The sequence below is a fragment of the Grammomys surdaster genome, unplaced genomic scaffold, assembly GCF_004785775.1.
Source record: "Grammomys surdaster isolate TR1022 unplaced genomic scaffold, NIH_TR_1.0 130, whole genome shotgun sequence".
Taxonomy (NCBI): Eukaryota; Metazoa; Chordata; class Mammalia; order Rodentia; family Muridae; genus Grammomys; species Grammomys surdaster.
Genome location: NW_021604588.1, coordinates 8,170,630 through 8,181,954, shown reverse-complemented (window position 1 = coordinate 8,181,954; position 11,325 = coordinate 8,170,630). Strand labels below are relative to the sequence as shown.

The 11,325-nt window shown below is 39.6% G+C and overlaps 1 protein-coding gene across 2 annotated transcripts in view; it reads left to right on the top strand.

Annotated features, from left to right (window-relative positions):
- The window catches only part of Fmo4 (flavin containing monooxygenase 4), a 17,918-nt gene extending 8,632 nt beyond the window's left edge, over nt 1-9,286 (top strand). Inside the window, exons 7-11 of one of the 2 annotated variants that reach the window (XR_003710225.1) lie at nt 1,125-1,321; nt 3,900-4,252; nt 7,587-7,656; nt 8,304-8,787; nt 8,938-9,286. Coding sequence is in view for 1 of the 2 variants with exons in the window: in XM_028759127.1 (XP_028614960.1) it covers nt 1,125-1,321; nt 3,900-4,252; nt 7,587-7,656; nt 8,304-8,733 (1,050 nt within the window). In the remaining variant the exon portion in view is untranslated. Of the gene's footprint in view, nt 1-1,124; nt 1,322-3,899; nt 4,253-7,586; nt 7,657-8,303 lie in introns of both variants that reach the window. The other variant, XM_028759127.1, reaches the window with a different exon arrangement.
- The last annotated feature ends 2,039 nt before the right edge of the window (nt 9,287-11,325 follow it).

The following is an 11,325-nucleotide window of genomic DNA, read 5'->3' as shown; positions in this document are numbered from 1 at the left end:
TACCCTCTCTCCCTCTCCTTCTCATTCATACCCTCTCTCCCTCTCCTCTCTTTCTCCTCCCTGTCGCCTCCCCATCTTCATCTCTCCAGCCTGCACACCTATTCTATTTTCATCTCCCTGAAAGCATTTCTTACTTTTCTCTACTGGATTATGATCTCGCTACGTAGGCTCAGCAGGCTTCAGACTCCCAAAATCTGGGATAACAGGCATATGCAACCAACTCCTAGCCATCTATCTCTCTTTTAAGTAAAACCTCTGTGATTCTGTTAAAATGCTGTGTTAGAACCCAATAGTAAAGCTGTTTTGTCAAATGCCTCCAACTCTTCTACTAGAAATCAGATCTGTTCTTTGTTTTAACATAAAAGCAATCTTTAAGTTATATAAGTATGTAAGCATACTTGATGATTCTGGAAATTCCAAACAACTCACAAATTAGAGATCTATTTCACATGCATAATTCGTAGGAAAGTTATTAGCTCTCAAAAGAATAGATTTATATTTAACTTGGTTACAATTGTCTTTCTAAACCTTATAATTCTCTATTATCCATATGTTTAAAAATTGCCAGGCCAGAGCCTGAAGAGCTAGCTCAGCCACACAAATAAATGCTTGCTACAAAAGAATGAGGTTAAGAGTTCCATCCTCAGAGCCTACATAAAAAGCCAGCATGTATGTACTGCTGGGAAAGCAGATCTCTGGGGCTCACCGGACAGTCAGCCTAACCTAATATATGAGCCTCGGGTACAGGTGAGATATTCTGCATCAAAAAACAAGGTCGATGGCTCCTGAGAAATGACATCAGAGGTTGATCTCTGGCCTTTGGATGAATGTATACACACATTCACATATGTCTGCACCCATTTGTATCACAAACACACATAAAATCTCCAGGCCAACATATTATAGCTACAAATATTACAACTATATTTTCACAATTCTAAAAATAATATAATGAAGATACTTAACATATATAAAATCAAATGATGTGTTTTTAGAATCATAGCAACAAGAACATATGGTCACATATAAGTCTGTTAGAAAACAAGAATATAATTTGAAACACACAAAAGAAAAGTACTACAAAGCAATAGACACATGTTTACCCTTCTCATTTTACTTTGTAGGTGTTTCTCAGCACTAGAACTGGAGCCTGGGTTCGAACTCGCCTCTCAGATGGTGGCTACCCTTTGAATATGATGCTAACAAGATGGCATAATTTTCTTGCACAAGTTCTGCCTTCGTGTTTTGTAAGCTGGAATCTAGAGAGGCAAATGAATAAAGTACTCAACCATGAGAATTATGGATTAAGCATTGCAAAAGGGTACTCAAGTTTTTATTTCATGGGAAAGCTTCAGTTCATTTTCACTGTCTTTACTACTATGCATAAATTTTAATTATCGGTGGAGTTCCATATGTGCATGTAACATCTACTGTTTAAAGCCAACCTCCTTTTTTCCTTCCTCTCTCTGATAGTCATCCTTCTCCATCCTTAATAGTCACTGTTCTGATCTTAGCTTCCATATACTAAAATGAATGTGCCAAACTTACATTTTTTAGCTTAAGGTGGTTCATGTAAGATAGTCTTCGAGTCTCTCCATTTTTCTATAGATGAAAGATTCCATTCTTCTTTAAGCTGAAAATACTTTGATGTGTGTGTGTGTGTGTGTGTGTGTCACACTTTTTTTTTAAAGATTTACTTATTAATTATATATGAATACACTGTAGCTGTCTTCAGACACACCAGAAGAGGGCATCAGATCTCATTACAGATGGTTGTGAGCCACCATGTGGTTGCTGGGATTTGAACTCAGGACCTCTGGAAGTGCAGTCAGTGCTCTTAACCACTGAGCCATCTCTCCAGCCCGTGTGTCACACTTTTATTCATGCATTTATTGATAAGCATTGAAATTGACTCTATACCTAAGGTATTATGAATAATAAAATGGGAATGCAGGTATCTCTTTGGAATGCTGATTTTATTACTTTGGGATTTATTCCCCCAAAGTGAGTAGACAGATCATATGGTAGATCTAATCTTAGGAGATGTTTGTTTGTTTGTTTGTTTAGTTAGGTTTTGTTGTTTTTGCTGCTGCTGTTGTTGTTGTTGTTTTGGAACCTCTATGCTATGTTCCATATTGGCTAAACCAGTTGACATTCCCACCAAGAGTGCACATATTCCTCTTTCCTTCATCCACATTTTTAGCAAAACAATAGCCATTCTAATTAGAGTGAGAAAACATCTTGTTGTCATTTTTATTTGGATTTCTTATGGGAAATTTTAAATCAATGTCTCTCATTCTATATTCTTCAGAACTCTACATGTTCAGTAACTACATCATGGTCTTAGATTCTCCTGTTATAAACTTATGTCCTTAAGACTTTGTCCATCAATTTCCACGGCAGTTCTTAAATCAGGCATATTCTCTGCCTAGTATCCACAGGAGTAAATGCACAATGTTAGAATAAAATGAAAGAAAAAACTTTTAATTACAGTTTGAAAGGAAATTTAAATTGGCTTTGAGGCATCTTGAAGCTGCTACTATCCAGAAATACAATGCTCATAGCATCCATGTGTTGGTTCTCACTACATGTAATAAGAAATGCCTAATCTGACTATGATTAGAGGTTGGAATTTCTAATAAGAGTCCCTGACTCAATGTGTCTTAATATACTGCATTAATATACTTAATATAATATATATATATGTATATATATATACATATATATATAGAGAGAGAGAGAGGGAGGGAGGGAGGGAGGGGAGGAGGGGAGGAAGGGAGAGAGTTATATGTTAGAAAGAAAAATAAAAACTTTAAACTTCATGTCATGACATTAAATATGATTTTAATATATGCCTAACTCAAATATTCTTTAGCAGCATCTATTTTGAAGTATAAAAAAAAATATGGCAGAAATGATATGACCTGTCAATTTTATAGAGACCATATGTCTGATGTGATTGTGTAATGATGAAAATAGCCAGTCATGTAAATAGATGAATAGAAAATAGTTTTTAATTTTAGACAAATAGTTACTTATTGACTTCATCTTCTGAGGACCTGGGTGATATAGAACTCCAAATTGATCATCAAACGGTTGGCTGTATATTCTATGCTTATACTTTAAGCATTGCTATATCAGGGGTATAGCTCAGTGGTAAACCATTTGCCTGGTACAAGTGAGGTCCTTGGTTCAATCTTCACACTGGAGAAGAAACAAAAAGGAAGAAACAAAAGCACTGTTCTAGGAATGAATTCTGATGGATAGAGTTAAAAATCAAATGCGGGTGAGATTACTCATAAGGGCTCCTGCTATCAAGCCTGAGAACCTGTCTAGTCCTCAGAACATGTAGTAGAAGGAAAGAACCACTGGTCCTGCAAATTTTCCTCCTTTTTTTTGTTTTTTGTTTTGTTGTTGTTGTTGTTGTTGTTGTTTGTTTGTTTTTCGAGACAGGGTTTCTCTGTGTAGCCCTGGCTGTCCTGGAACTCACTCTGTAGACCAGGCTGGCCTCGAACTCAGAAATCCGCCTGCCTCTGCCTCCCAAGTGCTGGGATTAAAGGCGTGCGCCACCACTGCCCGGCCAGCCTCCTCCTCTTTCTCTTCTTCCTCCTCCTCCTCCTATCTTGTTCTCTATATGTATCTCTAGCTATCTCAATATAATTTTAAGAGAATTGTAAATCAAGTCAGGAAAGAGTCATTTTCTACTTGCCTTTTACAGGAAGCAAGGAGACGGCATGTCATAAATACAGTGCTTGTTTATCAGGTTCGAAACTTTTAAAGACTGGTCAGCTCACTTCCTTGGCTTAGCAGATAATCTAACTCAATTGACTGAAGAAAAAGCATTTGCTGAGTCTCCTGTAAATAACTATAGTGAATGTTCTTTCTTTTCTCTCTCCAAGGAAAAAACCAAAATTTATTGTGAATGATGAACTACCAGCCTGCATCCTCTGTGGGCAAGTCACCATGAAAGCCAGTGTGAAGGATTTTACAGAATCCTCTATCATCTTTGAAGATGGGACAATAGAAGTCAACATTGATGTAGTGATCTTCACTACAGGATATGAATTTTCTTTTCCCTTTTTTGAAGAACCTCTCAAAAGCCTTTGCACAAAGAAGATCATCCTATATAAGAGAGTCTTTCCCCCAAATTTGGAGAGAACGACATTAGCCATCATTGGCCTGATCAGTCTTACTGGGTCTATATTAGTGGGCACAGAGTTCCAAGCACGGTGGGCCACAAGAGTATTCAAAGGTATGCTTGCTTTGTTTAAACACAAATCCATCAATTGAATCTTAAAATTAGTGCCTGCTGTTGATCTAAAGTCAAACAGATGTGAGCTAAAGTAATATAAAATACTAGAAGCATACTTAATGAGCAATTAATCATATATGTGTGTGGCATCATAAGAGATGTGCACATGTCATTCCATGTGACTGAGGGCAAGCCATGCTGAATTTGTAGATGGGATAAGAATTGTGTGAAAGATGCCCACATAGAGACAAGAGTCCTTTAACATAAAAGAAGAATGTTAAACTAACAACAAACCATGCTTTAAGTCCTAAACCGAATCACTTTGAAATGTGGCTTGACTCCTTTCCTAGACATTTGGTGAGATGCTTCAGCCAGAACCACATCCTCATAATTTTCCCTTATGGGATCTATTTCACACATGCTTATAAAATACTTAATCCTGTGCACTATTTGACGTCAGTTACCATTTCAAGAAGCTAAAGGGCCTGAAGTCACAGTTTGTGGGGCTCAACCCCATCATTGAAACGCATAAGCTTTGAAAAGACCTCTTAAGATCTCAGGTCTTTCATCTATATAATGTTTTTGTCGGGTTTTTTTGTTTGTTTGTTTGTTTTGGGGGGTTTGGGAGTTTTGTTTGTTTGGGGGTTTTGGAGGGGGTGCTGGTGAGACAGGGTTTCTCTGTGTAACAGCCCTGGCTGTCCTGGAACTCACTTTGTAGATAAGGCTGGCTTCAAACACTCAGAGCTCTGCCTTTCTCTGCCCCATAAGCGCTGGAATCAACAGGCATTTGTCACCATGACTGGCTTTTTTCAAGATTAATTTATCCATGTAGTGTGTGGTGTGTGTGTGTGTGTGTGTGTGCGCGCTCTAAATTAATACAACCAGAAGAGGGCATCAGATCCCATTATAGATAGCTGTGAGACACCATGTGGTTGCTGAGAATTGAACTCGGGACCTCTGGAAGAGCATCCAAGTGCTCTAACCCACTGAGCCATCTCTCCAACCCATCAAGGATTTTTTGTAATGGGTACTTTTTACAAAGCAGTAGGCAGAGTACTTGACCCACCATGAAGCCTACTAAGTGATATGTGCTGCTTTTACTGTTGGCATCCCACCACACCAGTTAGGTTAGCAAGTGTTTTAAAGAACTGCAGCCATGTCATTTTTTATATAGCTTTCACATTTGAGGCAAATAGGTTATCCTTAATAAATAAAAGCAACCACCAGTAATCTCACATTGTAATTGTAATAGATATCAACCACACTTAAAAACCGATGCTTGGAGCTCACAGGCTAAGAGAACTTTTCGTTCTTGCAGAGAACACAGGTTCAGTTCCCAATACCTATATGACAGCTTACTATCAGTTTCAAGGGATCCAGCACATATATGTAGGCAAAACACTCAGACTCAAAAAATAATACGTATTTATTAAAAGCAGCCTGTTTTCTCCTAGGTTAACAAATACTCCATTTATATGTATGCATTTGGTTATTCATGTGAGATTTTTTAATATGCATTTTACAGCACTGGGGTTTGAGCACAGGGTCTTGTACACACCAGGCCAACACTCTATCCCCGGGTTATCCTTTCAGCTTTCTTCTTTCCTTGTTTCTTTTTTCTCTCTTTTTTCTTTTTTTATTCTTTTTTTTAATTAACTAAAATTTCCAAGCTGATCTTGAGCTTGTCACCTTCCTGCTTCAGTCTTCAGTCTCCTGAGCAAATCCCAGGCCTGCACCACAAGCCTGACTGTAGACCTGCTATTTGAATGAAAGGAGGAGACATATTTAGAAGGTCCTTACAGTGTGAGAAAAAGAACCATGACCTTTCATTAAATTATCAAAAAAATGTATTTCTTTAAAGCCAATTAAAGTGCTTTTACAACATTATCCAATTACATTAAAACCACAGAAGACTCTTAAATACCTAGGGTTGTTTATGCATAATGAGCTGTAAAATACTTATTAAAATGATACAGTTGGCAAGTCACAGCTTGATTGGCTCACAACACATAAGTAATTGTGTGGTCCACTGGAGAGCTTCCAAGACACATTTCAGCAACCAGCCTTGCTAGTTTTTGACAAGATAACAAAACCATAGCAGAGAACATAGCACAGACCTAACTCTGAGGGTAATGTATCTAGAGCTGCCATTTGGTTCCAGGCAGAGCAAGACTGACCAGAAGAAGATGGGGAACAGAGAGGATTATCAAGATCACAACTAGCCTGAAGCAAGTAAGAAAAGCTGAGGGAAGGGATGGACAGGTTCACATACAGTAGGCAAGGGTAAAGTTCCAGAAAACCAAAGGGACAGAATGAGATTTTTAGAGGCTGGGAGCTGAGCCCCTAGAGAGAAGGATCAGAGCCCATGCTGATAAGCTAAAATCTGGTTCAGAAATAAAATGAACAGGAGCAGAGGGCAAGGTCTGAAGCTGTCCTAAGAAGGTTTGTTGCTGCTCTACAGGCTGTGGGACCTGGGAGAATGGAGTCAATCAGTAAGGCAGACTGACGTCTTAGGCAATAGCCAACTTTATTCAGAACTTCAGTTTATACTCTGAGAATGAGTAAAGTTCTCATGACTTCAAGCTGTATACAATCACAAGCCAAAAACATATTTTCCTATAGAGGCATAGAAAGGATAGCTTAAACATTTAACTGAACACCAACTGCAAACAATAATGGGTAACCTGATGTAAACTCACTCCCATCTGATACACCTGGGAGGAGCACAAAAACACATTCCAAGAACAATTCCATGTTTTTGAAAAACCTGAGGTCATAAGACTTGTTTTCTTTTGCAAGCACTTGGTCTTCTCTCTCAACTCCTTTCCTGGACTGAGTTCCGACAGAGGTGGTCCTCACAATATACACAGACAGAACTCCAAGGCTGAGACTGACCCACAGGAGACCTCCCAATAACAAAACAGAAGATGTGTCTAAAAATGGTTGCTCAGAGTATTTCCATTTAAACAAGTGCCTTTAAAACACACACACACATACACACAAGTGTCATATAGGGGTGTTACACAATATAGATTGTGTTGAGAGGGAAAAGGGAAACATGACAGTAGATGTGGAGGAACTACAGCAATTGCTGGAGCCGATGTGACGTCTGGTATGGGTGGCATGGGGCTGAGGATTGAACCACCCAGCACCCATCTGAGAATCCGGTGATGAAGTTCCCTGGTTAACCTGATTTTATGTTCAGGAAGTTTCCTGTGTACTGCAGTAACTAAGTTCCATGGTTGATGCAAAGGGAGGCCAGAAATGAGAGGATGCAGAACTTAAGAAAAAGAAACACTAACATCTTTACCATTGCTTCTGATCTTTCTCACAGGACTCTGTAGCATACCTCCATCTCAGAAACTGATGGCTGAAGCCACTAAAAAGTTGCAGCTCATTAAAAGGTATGAAGTACAGCCCACTATAGGGGAGCATTAGTAAATTCTACTCACCTACCTGTGGCTCACAGCTTCTGACCCTGTCTTGCTGCCTTGTCTTCACGTGGTCCCAGGAATTCCATTCTGAATGTAATTACTTCCCACCTCACAGGCTGGGCTTTGTCTATACTTGCCTCCTTAAACTTGATGAACCCCCAAAATTAGATCTCACTCCTAGATGACCTCATCTTGGCCTGTGGCTTTAAATTACTCAAGTAGTCCTCCTGCCTCAACCAGTCCTCCTGCCTCAACCTCCCAAGTAGCTGGGATCATTCATTTCCTTGTCCACATATGAAATGCTTTCTGATCTAGTCTTTCATCAGCATCTTATTTGGACAGACCAGGCTTTAGCCTTGTGTCATGCTCAAACACCAAAAGCCATTTCCTAAACGCTTCTCTTTCTACCTCCTATCACAAAGAATTTGCCCTCGCAGCTAGACTTGCTAAATAAACCCCCTTTGCTATTTCTTTCCAATTTAGAAAAGCATTCCCAAAATAAAGTTTGATCCTAATATAGCAGTTACAAAAAGGTAGGGAAGGGAGTCGATCTTCTAACTTGGGAAATGCAGAACAGGGAGTGGCTAATAAATATTATTCATCTTTTTTGCCTATAGGGGTGTGATTAAAGATACCAGTCAAGACAAACTGAATTTCATTTCCTACATGGATGAGCTCACTCAGTGCATAGGTGCGAAGCCCAACATTCCACTTCTGTTCATTAAGGATCCAAGATTAGCTTGGGAAGTTTTCTTTGGACCATGTACCCCTTACCAATACCGCCTAATGGGCCCTGGAAGATGGGACGGAGCCAGAAATGCCATCCTGACCCAGTGGGACAGGACTGTGAAACCATTAAAAACTCGAATCGTTCCTAAGTCCCCCGAGCCTGCCTCTCGTTACTTAAAAGCTTGGGCAGCACCTGTGCTGATTGTCTCTCTTTTACTTTTCTACAAATCTTCACTTTTTGTTGAATTGGTGCAAGGGAAGCTACAAGGAAGATTTTCCCCTTACCGAATACTATGGAACATCCCCCAGAATTCATGAGTTAGTCTCCAGTTTGGCAATGGAGGAAGTCATCTGAGACACCCTCTTAAACAGGTTGGTGTTGCTCTCAAATACTGGGTCAGTCTCCATAGGGCAGGTTGTCAGAAAGCAAGGCTGCCTCTTATTTCATCACTCTATTTGTGCATTTATTTGTGCCCTTTGACCTTTCTACCATGCAATGACATAATACAAATCTCTCAGCAGAAGCTGACCCCTCCAGCCTTCAGAGCCATGTACAAAATAAACTTCATTTACTCAATTCGTATATTCTGTTGTGATGATGGGAAATGGTCTGAGATGCCTTCATTACTGATTGCTGAAGATTAATATGACTCCTTGTGAGGACTGCATCAGGGCAGAAGAGTTCCACCTCAAGTATCTTGGGCATGCCCACTCTCTTCCCATAGTGTCTTCCAAGTTCATGTCCAATCATCTCTTACCAAAATTCCAGGATTTTCTACTTTGGTCTCAGTCCCTACGTTCTCATATTGCTTTCTAATGCAGACTCTACCTCCTACCTAAAATCGTTCTAAATAAACATATATAAACATATGATTACTATTTCTAAGCAGGTCCTGGAAAAAATAAGATGAAATTCAAATTGGCTTTTTGTGAATTATTTTATTATTGTTATTATTATTATTGGTGGTGGTGATGGTGGTGGTAGTGGTGGTGGTGGTGGTGGTGGTGGTGGTGGTGGTGTGTGTGTGTGTGTGTGAGAGAGAGAGAGAGAGAGAGAGAGAGAGAGAGAGAGAGAGAGAGAGAGGAGGCACATGCCATGGCACATGTGTTGAGGTCAGAGGACAGCTTTTCACAGTGTATTATCTTCTACTTTTATGGTAAGTATCTTTACCTGCTGAGCCATCTCACCAGTCTATGAAGCTTTAATATAGAGATGATGTTAAAAGATGTGGAGGAGGGATTAAAGTGAAAAGCCTGCCTCCCAAGACTGGTAACAATGGATTTACTATCTTGGAACCTAAAAGAAGCAAAGGAAGAAAGCAATTATTAAAAAGGAAAATGCCTACACAGAAAGAGCCACCTAACACTAATCATCACTTTCAGCCAAGTGATAAAGAAGATAAAACATGATGACCCCCGAAAGTCAAACCCTTAGGGAATAAAGACTTTCTTTGCTAATTAATCCCCCGACAATGTTATCCAGTAGCTGAATCCAACCAAAGCACGGAGGGTAGGTCCACCCACTAATATTGTCTAATGTTCTCCTATGGTTATGTTACTGTGTATGGGCTTTTCTGAACCTCCAAGACACAGCAGACCACCTCAGTGCAGAGACCACAGCTCACATACTACTCTATTATTATTCTTTTCTTACTGTGATGGCCTAGTTATTTCTTTTCCTGGGATAAACGACCCTATTGGAAAACCATGTAGAGAAGGGTTTGTTTTAACTCACAATTCCATATTACAATTTATAGCAGAAAAGGTGGCAGAACTTAAAACATCTAGTCATAGCACGTCCACAGCCAAGTGCACAGAAAAATTAATGCAACCGAATTTAGTGTTCAGCCGGCTTTCTCTACTCTTGTACAGATCATGGCGCAGCCCATGGAATGGTGCCACCCACATTCAGGGTGGATCTTACCACCTCATAAACATACTTAATAAAAATCCCTCACAGGCATGCCCATAGGCCAACCCATTTAGGAAATTCCCCACTGAGAACCTATTCCAAGATGATTTTTAAGTTGTGTAAGGCTGAAAATTATAAATACTTATCATGTGTAGAATCATAGGACTTTTTGTTTGAGGGAGTTTGGAGTTTTGTGGGGTTTGGTGTTTCGAGAGTATTTTTGTTTTGGTTTTGGTCTAAGATAGGGTCTCAGTATACAGTTTTGGCTGGCCTGGAACTCTTGATATAGATTGGCCTTGAACTCTTAGAGATCTGACTACTGTAATAGAAAAAGTGTGTCACCAAACCCAGCTGTCACTTGATGTTTTATATCTCATAATAAAGGATGGATCCTTCTCAATTGTCATTATTTTATTCCAAAAAACACTTAATAGAAAGCATAGCTAAGTAAATAGTTGGTTATTGGATGAATAAGTAGTGACCTCATTGACTAACATTTTTCATCTGACTTCATCTGTCCTCGTTCTCCTGACAACATAATGCCTCACCTCCAATTAACTTAGCCTTGTAAATAAACAAGGGCATTCTACCAAGAGTTACCATTTAAGTAAAAGACAATCTGTGGGGTAATTAGAGGAACTGTCACTGCTGGGTCACTGTGACACAAGTATGCTGCCTGGGATGACTAACCGGAACTAATGAGGAGACCTGGATTTTGATCCCAGCTCCCTTGTAAGCTCTGAGGCCAAATTGCTTAGCCTCCGTGATCTCATCTGGAAAATGGTGGCACTAACAACAGGCACCTTATTATGAGCACTGCCTGAGGCTTGCAGAAAATGTCATTCAGAGTAAACTGACTGCTGATTGTTTCAATTATCCCGTTCTCTGAATTAAAAAAATTAGAAAGCTATCACTATTTCCTGTTGCTGTTTTCCTGTGGTATAACCAGGAGGTGTGGCCTTTGCTTCCCATGAGTTCTCCATAGCAACACTTTCCAG